Genomic DNA, 14,723 nt, shown 5'->3' on the forward strand with positions numbered 1-14,723 from the left:
GGTGAGGACCCACTCAGGTGGAGGGTCGTTCAAGAAGCCAGGGGAGCCCTAGCCGATTGGCTCGGTGAATAGAGCGTCAGCCTGCGGAACAAAGGGTCCCGGGTTCGATTCCGGTCAAGGTCATGTACTGCAGTTGCAGGCCCCTCCCCAGGCTGGGCCCTGGTCCGGGCTCGTGTTTCTCTCACATCGATGTTTCTCTCTGTCTTTCCCTCTCTCTTCCACTCTCTCTAAAAATCAATGGGAAAATATCCTCGGGTGAGGATTTAAAAAAAGAAAAAGAAAAAGAACCCAGGGGAGAAAAGAGTTGAGCTCACAGAGGTTAAACACCCATGTCCTCCAGGCAGCCCCACTGACCAGCGTCCCCTAAGGAGGCCGGCTGTCCCCCCCCCCCCCCCCCCGAGAACCAGCTGCCTCTTTAAGGCCCGTCTCCGCCCTCAGGACTGGCTTGGCAGCTCCTGTAACCGCACCAACCTGTCCTGTCAAGCCTGAAATCGAATCACAAGAACTTCCCAAGCCATCAGCAGATGAGCGGCCGATGAGCCGCTGCAGGGGCTGCTCTGCACGCTCCCGTTTCACAGTCGCCACGACACCTGCGCCTCCCGGCTCCCCTTACCCGCGGAGCCACTGCCAGCTTCCCCGTTGCTAGGCTTCCCAGTTCATCAGAGATGCCAGAGTCGGCAGAGCCGGAGGCTTGTTCCTGGTCTTCCGTGGACCCCTGATTAGGCCACTGAAGCTGAGACACTAAACGCAGTCTGTGCTGCTCCTGCAGGAGCAGCAAGTGGCAGCCACAATGGGAAGTAGCCGGGCATGGCAGGAGGTGGCACTTCTAAGGGGGCAGCAGAGCATCCCGGGGACATGCTGTTAGCTCCTTGGGGCAGGCGAGCCCTAGTCATCTCAATGCAAGTAGTTCATTTCAGGGGTTCCAGGAGGCAGCTACCACCCCGTCGTTGCCCTAATCTTAGGCGCATGATTACAGTCACCAATAGCTAACACATACCGCAGCTCAGAGCCAGCCTGTAGCCGGAAGGTGTGTGTACGGCTGGCTCTCTCCCCACTCCAGATGGTCCCGCCCCAGCCCTCCAGTGCCCGCTGCTGAGTTGGCCTGGAGACGGCCTTGTGCTTCTCCCAACCAGGGCCCGAGTCTGATTTTTCCACCCGAGCTGGCCGCCCAGGGTGCCAGGCTGTGGAATGTTGGCTCCAGAATGGACTCCGGCCTGTTGATTTTCCGCTGTTTCCTGGGAGGCCTGGCATGGGGCCTGGTGTTCCGGGTTTGGGGGCCGTGAGTTGGTCCACACGGGTGGGATCAAGGACTAGGGTGAGAGGAGGGACCGAGCCAGGATCCCCAGAAGGGTCAGGACTCAGAGCCGTGGCGGAGGGCTGGTGCTGCGGACGGCAGGCTGTGGGAAAGGGGGAAGAGCCGTTGCCTTAACCTTGGGCTAATAGTTAAGACGGAAGGTGGGGGTTGGGGGTCTGAGAGGGAAGTCAAGAGCTCAAAAGTTGGAGACAACATGGGTGGAGTACAGACGGGGATCCCTTCCGCCCTCTCTGGTCCCTGCTCCTCCTCTGATCCCTGCTCCTCAGCATGGAGGGACCTAAGGATGGTCCCATCCAATCCAGGCAAATGCTCACGGTCACCCCAATCCCTTCTGCAGCTGTTCAAACACAGTCCTCTTCTTGTCTGATGCCACTACTGTGTGTGCTTTGAAAAGGGATGGGGACCAGGAACATGGGGACCTGGTTAAGTACAGGAGGGGGCATCAGATGATGACATCTGAGGCAGCCAAATGGTGAGGAGCACTTTGCAATGCAGTGGAAAAAGTATATGCAGGCCCAGTCAGCATGAACCAGGAGGTTACTGTTTGATCCCGTTCAAGGGCACATGCCCGGGATGTGGGCTGGATCCCCAGTGCGGGGCATGTAGGAGGCAGCCGATCAATTCTCTCTCATCCTTGATGTTTCTATATCTCTCTCCCTCTCCCTTCCTCTCTGAAATCAATAAGAATATATTTTTTAAAAGAGTAATATGCAGAATTCTGCCTATAAGGCCTGAAAAGGCTCATCTCTTTGTCTAGATCAGTGATGGCGAACTTTTTGATCTCGGCGTGTCAGCATTTTGAAAAACGCTAACTTAACTCTGGTGCCGTGTCACATATAGAAATTTTTTGATATCTGCAACCATAGTAAAACAAAGACTTATATTTTTGATATTTATTTTATATATTTAAATGCCATTTAACAAAGAAAAATCAACCAAAAAAATGAGTTCGCGTGTCACCTCTGACACGCGTGTCATAGGTTCACCATCACTGGTCTAGATGGTGATATCGGGTTGCTTGTTGCAATCTGTTCTGCATGTTATACATGTTTAATGTTTTATAGACATCTTAACAAACAGACTAAAAGTATCTGTCACCTCCTGAGGACCTCCTGGGGGCCTCCCCCGCACTGGGGAGTGGAGTTAACAGGTGACCTGACAGGCCGCTCTCAGGGAGCGACAGGTAGGATGGGGCCTCCCCTCACAGGGGGCCTCCCTCCTGCGCTCTTGCAGACGAGGGGCTATGGGACATCCTCATCAAAGACATCCCCAAGGAGGTGACCTCCTACACGTTCAGCATGGACATCCTGAAGCCAGGCGTGAGCTACGACTTCCGGGTCATTGCAGTCAACGACTACGGCTTCGGCACCCCCAGCAGCCCCTCCCAGTCGGTGCCAGGTACCAACCAGCCTGTGGGTGAGGGGTGCAGGGGCTGGGCAGTGGGGAAAGAGGAGAGGCAGCAGAGCCCTGGGAGCGCTGGGGTGGGGCCCAAAATGCACTGTCCCCTCAGTGCCCCGAAGCAGCGAGCCCTGGGCCAGGGCCCAAGTCAGGGTTCAGCTTCGGAAGAAACTGGGGACGGACAGTGGCTCCTGTGGGTTCCTTTTCAAGGACTTCGAAGCCCTGGGCAGGGGGCCCAGCCGGCTTGTGGACGAATCAGTGGGCCCAACATGGGAGCTTCCTGAGCTCATCAGCCAGGAGATTCAAGGGCACCCGGCCATAAACTGTGTGTCTCCATAGAAACCGAGCCCCAAACAGACAGTCAGCAGCCCACAGAGCACACACAGACAGGCCTGGACCACCTGATTGAGCAGGGCCCCGGTGGGGTGGCCTGCTATCCTCCCCTTCTCCTCTCCCCGTTCTTCCCATCCGGCGTGTCTCAGCTCACAAGGGCCTCTACGACCAAAACCCATGACCCCAAAGCTAAGCGCTGACCACTTAATACCAAGGCCCCTTCCCCCAGGGCAGACATGTAACTCAGAGTTTCTACTCACCGGGGGAGTTTCCAACCCCCGCCGCCTCCCTCCTCCCACACACTCCCACCCTTGCCAGATTGACAGCACCGATCGTGGGAAATAAATAAATGCTTGAGGGCTGAAATAGGAGCCAGCCCCGCCTCGGGCAGCAGCGTGGATTAGACGGGCCGGGTACAGAAAGCAAGTTCTGGGGGCTTCAAAGAAGGGGAGCCCTCCCTGGAGAGGCATTTGAAAGACCCACCCATGTCCTCTCCCAACCACCCTGCTTTCTGCTACCAGAAAAAGATTCCGTCCCAACTGACCCTGGGGACAGACCCTCCCAGGCCCAGCACAGGCCAGACAAGCGCCTTTCCAACGCACAGTTGGCTCTGCCTGTCCAGGTAGGCTGCTGGCGGCAATGGAAAAGTAAAAGGAGCCCGGCCGGCGTGGCTCAGTGGTTGAGCTTCGACCTATGAACCAGGAGGTCATGGCTTGATTCCCGGTCGAGGCACATGCCTGGGTTGCAGGCTCAATCCCCAGTGTGAGGTGTGCAGGAGGCAGCCGATCAATGATTCTCTCTCATCATTGATGTTTCTATCTCTCTCTCCCTCTCCCTTCCTCTCTGAAATCAATAAAAAAAATATTTTTATATAAAAAAAGAAAAAATAGCAAACACACCTTCCCTCCTCCACTGCAGCCTGTGTCTCCAACAGACATTACTAATCAATCCCGGCACTGCTTCCTCGTGAGTCCAGAAGCAACCTCAGCACTCGAAACAGCCTCCAGGGAGCCCAGCTGATCAGAGCTGGCACTTGAGATGATTGCCCCTCCCAACGTTGTCGTAGGCTTGACCTCCTTCAGAGGGCACAGGCCCCGCCTACCCATAGACTGAGAGCAGGACGTAGGGACCCCACTGCACGGGAGGTTTGGAGGCAAGAGGGGCCGAGCACCCTGGCCCTGACGCCCCACCCGTGTTCCAGCCCAGAAAACCAACCCGTTCTACGAGGAGTGGTGGTTCCTGGTGGTCGTCGCCCTGGTCGGCCTCATCTTCATCCTGCTCCTGGTCTTCGTGCTCATCATCCGGGGCCAGAGCAAGAAGTACGCCAAGAAGACGGACTCAGGTGAGCCAGCACCCAGCCTGCCGGCGGGGCTGGGCCTTCCCGTGTCCGCCTCCCTTTCGCAGGGGCAGGTGGAGGTGTCTCTCCCGGAAGTGCATCTGCTCCCATGGGTGGGGCAGCCCGGGCTTCCTACCCAGTCTCGTCTCCTAGTCTGGTTTCAGCTCTAGCAAGAGACAGAGGGGGCAGCCGGCCAGGTGGGGAGAAGGGAGGCGGGGGAGGGGACGCTGCCCAGCGTGAAGAGATGGAGTGACCGAGCCATGCCAACCTGCCCCCCAGGGAACAGTGGCAAGGCTGGTGCCCTGGGCCATGGGGAGATGATGAGCTTGGATGAGAGCAGTTTCCCTGCCCTGGAACTCAACAACCGGCGCCTCTCCGTCAAGAACTCCTTCTGCCGGAAGAACGGCCTGTACACCAGGTAGCGGCCCTCTGCGTGGGGGACGGGAGGACGGGGGTTGGAGGGCCAGCAGTGCCCGGCTGGGGAGGGCCGCAGAGCAGGCAGTGCCCACCGGCCTCACCCTGCCCCAGAAACGGCTTTCCACCCCAGTGAGTGGAACGGTCAGCACAGGCAGGGGCCGGGGCCCGCAGCCCGGACGAGGACACACTGGCGAGAAAGGAGGTGGGGACACAGGGTTTCCGCCAATCACAGCAGGAGGCCAATAACTCGCACAGTTTTTGCGAACGGGGCCGACTGCCATCTGAAGCCAGCCGTTCCTGGCACAGCCCGAAGCCATGATACCCACTTGTCCCCAAGGGGAGACGGGCCCGGCCAAGGCTGGGCAGACCCACCTGAGTGAGAGGCCCCAGGAGCTCCCCACGATCGTGGACGCCCCACCTGCCCGCCCCCCAGGAAAGGAAAGACACCCCGAGTGTAGCCACGTCTCCCCTGGTCCTCCCGATGCCCGCTGTCATTGCAGAACACTTTCTCCCACCCCCCGCCCCCCAAGTCCACACTCTCAGCATCGCCCCCAAGGGCAGCATCTAAGAGCCCACCAGGAAGGACGAGGTTGGTGGCACGCCAGCTCTCTCCCCCACGTCCCTCCAACCCCAGGCCCTCCTACCGACTCCTGTGGCCGCGGGGCTGCCCATGGCCAAGGGCAGGGGCAGCTCACAAAACGTCTCTGTCTGGCCCCGGAGGGAAGAGGCGATGTGTGTGTTCCTCAGGGGGGTGGGGAGGGGGATGGGGTCGGAGTGCTGGCCAACGAGGCCCACGCTCACCCTCTGAGAAAGCCAGCTTTCCAAAGAAAGGGACATTTGAGGCCTCGGTGGCAGGCCCAGCATGGCCACCACAGTCTCGCCAGGCTGGCTCCAGGGCCCTGCCACACGGAACAAGGGCCGTCTCACCGCCGGCCTGGCCTGGCCTGCCTCTCGCACCCACAGTGTACACACGCCGCAGCCCTGCCTGTCCCTGCACCGCTGGGCCTGCACCGAATTCCCATCTGCACCAAACGAGCCCCAGGCTCCAGCCCGACCCAGCCCTGGGGACGTGCCAGCCCCCACTCACCTGCATGTCACGAGGGCAGCTGAGCCCGGCACCCTGGTCTCCCTCCTCCGTGCCGTGTGCTTGCCTGTCTTGCCTACATGAAGCCTCGGCTAGTGCTGTTCCTGCTTTATTTTTAGTGTAAAGACGCGCTCTGTCGATTGGAACAAAATCAGCGCAGAGACGGCACCAGAGGCCGGAGGGGCAGGGGGTTGCCTGTGGCATGTTCCCGGGTCGCGGGACTGTTCTGGGAGCAGCAGCGTTTCTGCAGCGTGCGGCGTCCGGCCCCTGTGCGGACAGCTGGGGCTCAGAGCCACAGTGCCAGAGCAGGCTGGGCAGAGGCTGGGGTGTCAGGCCCTGGGCAGTACCCCCTCGCACCCCGTCCTGAGGGCAGAGTGGTGGAGGACCCCAGGCCTGCCCACTCCTCACCCTCAGCCCACGTGGCCCAGGAGCCCGCAGCCCCGGCCTCCAGCCCGCAGGCCTCCGTGGCGGGAGGCGTGCCAGGCGTGTGTCCTCTGGTGACTCGCAGCCAGGCCTCTCCCTCACCCGGAAATGCACGACTCTCCCCAGGGCTGAGTTCTCAAAGGTGGGGCGGGACGTAGCCGTAGCCGGGAGCCACTGCGATCTCTGAGCCGATCTGAGGGAGGGAGGCGGTGCTTTCCTGGCTCTCTGACCCCAGTGCTGACTCTGAAGCTCACCTGTGCGTTTAGGACGTGCGTGGAGGGTTTGTTACAGTGCAGGTCGCAGGCCTCCCCTGAGAGTCCGATTCGGGAGGTCTCGGGGGCCTAGGGGCTGTGTCACATTCACTGCCCGGTGATGCTGAGGCCTGCGGGCCCTAGAAGCACAGGTGAAGGATCAAGGTGCGCCCCACCACCACCACCACCCCCCCCCCACACACACACACGCACACTTCTCTGGAGCTCATTCAAGAGCTCAGCCCAGCACCCTCAGCACCTGGGCCTCCCCCACCCCAGGCGGGGCCCCCAGCCCAAGTGCCACCTTCCAGGGCACAGGCCTGTGAAGAGCAGCACAGGAGCGCGAGGGATCCGAGGGCCTTCCTGCCTCCAGGCCTCTCAGGGCCTCCCCGGACCGGGGACCAGAGGAGGCTGCTCTGAGTGAGGCCACCTCTCAGCCCCCCACTCCCCTCTCTCTAGGTCTCCGCCCCGGCCTAGCCCGGGCAGCCTGCACTACTCCGATGAGGATGTCACCAAGTACAACGACCTCATCCAGGCCGAGAGCAGCAGCCTGACCGAGAAGCCCTCGGAAGTCTCCGACTCTCAGGTGAGGGGCCCTGGACGGGGGCAGAGCAGCCCCTCCCGAGAGCTGGCCTGCATGGCGGCCCGTGCGGGCCCAGCTCCTCCCCTTCGTGGGCCGTAGCGACAGGGGCCCCAGCAAGCGATGTGGAAGTCGGATACAGGCCAGCTGCCGCCTCCCAGGCTCTGCTCAGAGTTTGCACCCGGGGCTCATGGGGTCCCTGGAACCGTGATCCCGTGAGACACCCCGAGACCATGGTCCTCACACTCTCAGGAGGCACCACATGCTCAGTCACTCATTGGCTCGGGCTTGTCAAGGCCCGTGACAGCGAGGAGAGGGAGGTTGACACAGCAGCCCGTCTTGCCAGAGCCCAGAGAACCGATACACTGAGCTAGTCTGGGTCAGAATGAGCCCCAGAAATGGAAGGCTGGGTGCCCTGGAGCCCCACGGCTGGGAGGCAGCAGGGACTGGGACGGCATCAAAGCTTTGGAGGTTCAGACCTGAGTTTGAATCCTGGCTCTGCTGCTGGTGAGCTGGGGCGTCCTGGGTGCGGTAGGGAAGCTCTCTGAGCCTCAGTGTCTCCATCTGTAGAATGGGCAGGATAGCAGCAGGCTCTGGGGGGGCGGGGGCTGGGGGGAGGATTCGCTGAGATTAGGCAGAGAGAAGCTTAGCACAGGGCCTGGCATGCGGCAGCCGTTCATAGTGTCAGCTCACGTATTAAGGGAGGGGACGGTGCCTCTGGGAGACAGAGCCTCAGAGCGGCTGCCATTAGGTGGGCCACGCAGGGACACGCTGTCCCAGGCTGAGGGGAGAGGGGGGCTGAGTGCGTTCCGATGAGGTGATGTCACAGCCTCCCACCCCAGCCCTCTCGCCCTTGGCCATGCCTGGTGGTTGCCCGGGAAGGACCGAGAAAGGCCACTGTGTCCCACGCCCTGGACCTTTCTGCCCGGTCCTGGGAGAGGATGAGAAGGAAGAGGTGCCAGCAGGGAGCAGGGCTGTGGGCCGTGTGGGAGGTGCCAGCCAGCCTGGGATCCGGCTGTGGGCCTCGTGGACCAGGGCCCCTCGCCCACGGCTGCCTTGTTCGGCTCCAGGGTTTCTGATGGGCTCGGCGGAGCCAGGGAGGCGGGAGCTCACGCCCCCGCTCAGCTGGCAGGGACAGAGACCCCAGCTCAGCCTGGCGCCCAGGGACTCATGTGACTCAGACCCTGGCATCCTGTTCGGAGAATTTAACCCCTTGCAGCCACGTGCATACGGGGACTCACAAGGCCATGCTTCCCTGAAGCGTGGTTTTTCTCTTTTTCCCCCCCCGAACACGGTGATGAGCAGTTGGATTCTAGGCACTCAAGGTAAAGTTCAAAAACATAAGGAGTTTAGTTCTTTCTGTCCAAGGGCTGTCCCAGGGATGCGTTAGGCGAGAGTCGGGCCCGGGCAGTGCCAGGCGGGACCATGTGGGTCTGCTTGCTCTGGAACGGTCCCTCAGCTGCAGCCTGTCCCCTATGCCTCCGGGTCAGATGGGAATTTGTGCCGTGACAGCTAAGGAGGCCCGGATGTCAGTGTCTGCCTGGGGTGGTGAGGGTGGTGGGTGCAGGACTCATTCTTGAGCCCTGAGGCCATGGAGGTGATGGGGACGCAGCCCTGGCCCCCGGAGCTCCCTGAGGGCTGGCGGGGACAGACAGACAGGCGACAGCCTCCCTCTGAGGCCCTGGTCACCAGCATAAGGAAATCCCGCGACTGGTCTCTTGCCCCCGTGAGGACCAGCCTGACTGCAGACAGTGTGTGGACTGTGGGGCGTCCCCTGTTTCGACTTTCAATCTGGGGCTCATGGTGGGTACCCCACGATGTGAATCCTGCTGGGATGGTGCCTCAAGGGCATGGCCCTCAGCGTCAGGGACAGCGGGCGCCCCCGTGGGCTGCTCTGGAGGCCCCGTCCTTTGAAGCCCGCTCCCCCAGGTCCTCTGAGGGTGAGCCGTGCATGTGCCGCCTGGTTTATGTTCTCAGTCAGACCACCCACGCTCCCTCTCCAGCACGGGTGGAAATTGGCCAGCCGGTCCCCTGTGATACGGTCGGCCATAAACAACATGTCCCGGTTTTATAAACAGGCACACATGATAGGATGTGAGAAAGGCCGTAACGGGCTGTGGTGAAGGCTGGGGGCTGGCTGTCCCCAGTGGGCACGGGGTGGGGGCGGGGGCTGGGCCTCCAGGGCTGGGGGAGAAGGGGTTCCAGGCCTGGGGCGGGGGGGGCACACAAGGCTGAGGCTTAAAGGGCCTGTGGCTTGTTTGATGGAACTTCTAAAAACCAAGTGTGGCTTCCTTCCAACTTCGTTTTCAAAGTAAGAGCCTAAGCTTGGAATAAAAGTTTCCTGGTTAGCACACAAGCAAAGCTCCGTGGAAAGGAAGTTCCAAGCCGGGCACCCGCTCCTGATGGCTGCTCCGTTCTCTGTGCGATCCTGGCGGCCCGGCTAAGCTCATTGCGATGGAATTAAGCCCATGTGGAGAAGTACAGAAACATACAGGACAAATCAGACTTTATGTCATTTTTATTGAGAACCCCATCAAAATAGTGAACGTTTATGGAGTCCACTCCAGGAGTGACACCAAGGATTATTCCAGAATGGCACCACCTAGCCCTCTAGAACAGCGGCCGCCAACCGGACCACTGGCGGTCCGTGAGGTCCGAAAGGTTGGCGACCGCTGCTCTAGGAAACCTGGTGGGTTTATCGCTATTTTCAGGTAAAGACAAGGAGAAGAGTGGGTGGGGGAGCCCCCTAAAGGAAGCCAGGCTCCGCCTCTAGGCCTCCTGCACACCTACTGTGCGCCACCACGCACTGGTTGGGCTCTCTGTGGCAGCTGGGAGGGGTAAGCACTGTGTTTGTCCTCCATGGAGCCCCTTCATTCCTTCCTTGGTGCATTTGTTCAGCAGATATTTGTTCTGCACCCGCTAAACAGTACCAGGCACCCTGTACAGGTGGCGGCTCCAGTAATGAGCAAGACAGGCTCTTATGAATGTTGTATTGTGATCTATGAGGGAAGACCCCACATGTGTAAATACGTTTTCATGTCCCATTAAAGTATTGTCACCACAGTAACTAACTTCGGGAGGGAAGTGGTGAGCCAAGGGCTTCCTGTCTCCTGCGGCGCAGAGAAAGCACCCTGAGAAATCCTGGGGGAAGATCGGGTTCTCCTGGAAGCCCCCGGAGGGCTGCCTGGAGGAGGTGGCGTTTCGGCCGGAAGTGTGACAGGACTGGCTCATGCTTAGAAGGGAGGAGTGTGGGTTTGTGTCTGGCTGCCATGGTGGTGAATGAAGCCACACTTCATTTTCAGAAGTTCCATCTGAGTTCTGCCACCGCCCTCCCTCTGCTGAGTACGTCCCACCCTTTCTCAGTGCTCGCTCTTGTCTGTGGTGGGCTGTTTCTGTTTCCCACGACCCGCACGGGAAAACGACAGGTTCTTGAGCGGAGGAGCTGGGGATTAAGAAATTAAAGAAAAAACGAGATGCAGAAATAGATTTTAAGCTGGGGCCAGGTGGGCGCCATCCTCTCTGATGGAGAGGCGGCAAAAGCGGCCTGAGACACACAGCAGGTTTATTTTAAAGGCCTAGATTTACATATCTAGTTCCGCCCCTGCCTGATTAACATGTCCAGCCTTATTGGGGAAGCATGTTCCCAGGGTGTGGCTCTGCCTAAGCTCTGAGTTCAGCTGATAATAATTATAAGAAAATGCCTAGGTGCCTCCCAGGCAGCCCTCTACATCTCCCCCGTTTTTGTTTTTTAAGCTACTATGATAAAAGTAAAATTTTAAACATTAATAGTAGGGCTCTAGAATTAAAACAATTGCAAACAATGAAAATGCAAAAACTACCCTACATACATGTTATCATTTTCAAAATTTGAACGTTAAGAACAAAACTGGCTATTAAATAATAACAAAACAATGCCAATGCAAAACAACAATATGAGAAATCAGAACTATGGACATATTAACATTTTTGCTACTAAATGAATAAAAAGTCTGTTTTGCTGCTGGTGTATATTTACTCAGAGTCCTTGGACTTTGCTGCGCAAGACTTTGCAGAAGACTGGCAGCTAACAGATGCTAGCATGAGCAGGAACATGGTTGAAGAAGTAGCTTCAACTTCTTGCTTTTCCACAATCTGTTGTGCTTCAGTCGTTAACTTCTTCAGATGACTCCATATTGGCACAACAGTCCCTTGCGTCTTTCAGTTTTCTTCTTCCCCTTTGCTGTCATTAGGGCAGTACTTAGTCCTTTTGAGTGAATGGACACAGGAGCTTGTCTGAGTCCATTGTGGTGATAGATGTAACGCTCTGGCACCCGAATTGGCTGCATTGCTTCTTCTTCCTTGCTCTTGGTCCTGGGCAACCTGCAGCAATGCACAGGTGCTGACTGCTATCATGACAAGGCGTCCTCACCATCTCCATCTTTGAACTGTCTCTCCTGTCTTTGTGGCTGGAGCAATCTGATCAGTTGGGATCTGATGTTGCAGGAATCCACATGGTCTGGGAGCTGTTCTTCTGAAAATATACAAACATATTCTCGACCAAAGGTTAAAGGGAAAACCTTACTTGGGGTCTTTTCTTTAAAATGATCTTCTCCTGTCTTTCCCTGACATCATGTGTTTTTTCTGGGTGTCTCGCTGTTAGCATTAAATGAAAAATTTTATCTAAATGTAATTTAGTTATAGGATATTTTTCTTTACATGGTATTTTTCCACTATCCCCCCTTTTTTATTTAATTATTAGGAGGATTTTTGGAAAATTTACAATGCAGTCTAGATAACTTTAAATTCCAACTTTTTGCACAAAAATATGACTGCTTTACGTTCATAGCATGTTAAGCAATTTTACCATGAAATGAAAATTTTGGTTAATACCTTTTGAATAATTAATTATTTCAAATTAGCCAAATTTAATTTGAAAACTTGACAACTATTTTACTGTCAAATTTAATATTTTAACAATAATCTTAATTTGCACTGTAAATATTAATTGAAAGGATCAGTTTACGTCTTTGAGGAGGCTTAAGCATTCCTGTTGTTAGGCTAGATTTAAATTTAGAGTCTGTTAAACTAAGCCTTCGTTTTTCTGGGTACCATTTTCAGCTGGACCAAATCTCTTCTGTTATTTGGTTCCTGATCTGGGCTGGGCATAGGAAGCAAGAAGCAGCCATGGGGACAGGAGACCTTCCTCAGAAGGGGCGAGTGTTCAAGCCCCTGCACCATTGGGGGGGTGAGGATCTGTGCCCCACCTCTGAAATTCCAGCCTGCCTCAGTGAGCAGACACTCTTTCTGTGATTGACTAAATCAGAGGGAGGGGCCTTTGCTGTTTCAAGATGGCTGCCCCCAGGGGAGCGGCAAGCCATGTGGCTGACATGGCGACTGCCAAGTCACGCAGCCCAAAATGGTGGCTGTCTACACTGTTTTTTGACAGAGCAAACCAACATCCCTAAAAGATAGATGACCAACATTATATTGTAGACAAACAGAAATCTCATTAGCTGTTTATACCCTTTATAATTATCTTAAAGAATATCAATCAAATTTAAACTGGTTTTTGCATTAAAAAATTTTCAGTTGAGATCATAAAGTTAATCCTATTTTTAAAATCAGACCAAGAAATAACATATTTTGAATTCCTAATTATTTAAGAGAAAACACATTTTATTTTTAAAAAACAAGTTATACTTTAGATATTTAATTTCTCCCGACTCAATTTGCACTTTAAACTTTCAGAGCTTACAAGTCAAATATTAGCAGTTCTTTGATTAACTACATTTTTATATTTTTTAAGAATAAATTTTAAAATCTAATAATTAACTTTACTTTAAATCGCCTTGGGAAACCCGCCTGTATTTCTTTCTTAGGTTCATCTCCGCCATTTTTAAGGCCAAAACAGTCTCGGGTTTTTATTCTGTACACAGCAAAAGTTCAAGTTCAGCTCAAAACTATGCGCACTCGTTTTTAAACTGGCCTTTTCTCTTTACATGTGCACAGAAATCCCGGATTCATTTATGAATTTGTAAAAGCTTTAAGTCATTAGCTGGAAAAAAAAAGGATAAAGATGGCGAAGATGAGGCGAAGAAGTGGCTTTCTTGGGGAGTGGCGTCCATATTGGATGGCCACGTGGCTTCCCCCACCTCCTTGTTTCTTAGGGGGAAGATTCAGTAATGGTCTGGCATTTACTCTTTTTATTTTATTTATTTTTCAATTTTTATTTATTTTTAAAGGAAAGAAAAGATTTTTAAAGATAAAGAATCATTGGCAGTTGCTGAGAAATTCCTTTAATCCTTTTCTACTTGGTTACAAGTAGTTCACACGTGGAGGCAGAGGAGGTGCAGATGGTATTCTTAGAGACTCGCACCCTTCCACTCCAGGCTGTAAGGCCGTGGCTTCACCCCACTTAGACATTCTTAAACTCTCCTGTGCTGAATCAAGGCCATCGCCAATTAAAATAGGAATTTTCTCTGGACTTTTTGCTGAGTATTGGTCACACAACTGCTTTCTAACCTTTTCCCAGGTTTCATCAACAAAGCTTAAGAAAGAAATCAAGAATATGACTACAATTAACAGAGCATAGTTTAAAGCATACTTATAAGTATTTGAGAGTAGAGATCTCTTTCCCGAGACTCTGAATTACCCATATTTTACACCCGGTTGATTCAATTCACACAATACACTCCTTACCTTCAATCTGTCGTGTGCACACTTCTAGGAGCGACCCCCTCGATTTCTTCTCTTGCCTCCTTACTCAATCCCTGTTCGGCGCGCCAAATGTGGTGGGCTGTTTCTGTTTCCCGCGACCCGCACGGGAAAACGACAGGTTCTTGAGCGGAGGAGCTGGGGATTAAGAAATTAAAGAAAGACCAAGACGCAGAAATAGGTTTTAAGCTGGGGCCAGGTGGGCGCCATCCTCTCTGATGGAGAGGCGGCAAAGCGGCCTGAGACACACAGCAGGTTTATTTTAAAGGCCTAGATTTACATATCTAGTTCCGCCCCTGCCTGATTAACATGTCCAGCCTTATTGGGGAAGCATGTTCCCAGGGTGTGGCTCTGCCTAAGCTCTGAGTTCAGCTGATAATAATTATAAGAAAATGCCTAGGTGCCTCCCAGGCAGCCCTCTACACTTGTCCATCAGATTGGACCACGAGTCTCATAGGTTCCGCGAGGCCCGTCTCACGCTTCTCCTTAGCCGGGAGGAGCCCAGATTGTACCAAACTGTAAACACGCTGCAGGCAGGACCAAGGGAGACTGGGGAGGAGGAGATGGCACTTGGGCACTGGCTGTGCCGAGCCCTGCGCTTTCTACATTCTCATTCAACATCTTGCCGCCCTGCCGTGCAGATGGGAAGATCCCCACTTAACAGTTGGGGAAACTGAGGCTCTGAAGTCAAGCAGCATGCCTTTGGTCACAGAGCTCAGAAACGCAGCCGGTGGAGATTTAAGTCTAGGTCCGGCTGGCTCTGAGGCCGGGTCCCCTGCAGCCTGGCCTCCCCGCCCAGCTACCCGGCATAGAGGGGAGACTGACCCTGACCCCACCCCACACCCCACACTCCCCTGGCCACAGGGCGGCCTCTGACAGCTGAGGGCGGGCAC

At 55.1% G+C, this 14,723-nt stretch overlaps 1 protein-coding gene across 1 annotated transcript in view; it reads left to right on the forward strand.

Annotated features, from left to right (window-relative positions):
- Positions 1-2,548: 2,548 nt before the first annotated feature.
- Positions 2,549-14,723, forward strand: part of SDK2 (sidekick cell adhesion molecule 2) — a gene marked incomplete at its 5' end in the record, with an annotated part of 17,451 nt that continues 5,276 nt past the window's right edge. The window contains 4 exons of the mRNA XM_006094965.3: positions 2,549-2,713; positions 4,248-4,388; positions 4,662-4,800; positions 7,017-7,143. Coding sequence (XP_006095027.3) covers positions 2,549-2,713; positions 4,248-4,388; positions 4,662-4,800; positions 7,017-7,143 — 572 coding nt within the window. The remainder of the gene's footprint in view (positions 2,714-4,247; positions 4,389-4,661; positions 4,801-7,016; positions 7,144-14,723) is intronic.

Source organism: Myotis lucifugus, unplaced genomic scaffold (assembly GCF_000147115.1).
Source record: "Myotis lucifugus unplaced genomic scaffold, Myoluc2.0 scaffold_146, whole genome shotgun sequence".
NCBI classification, from domain to species: Eukaryota; Metazoa; Chordata; class Mammalia; order Chiroptera; family Vespertilionidae; genus Myotis; species Myotis lucifugus.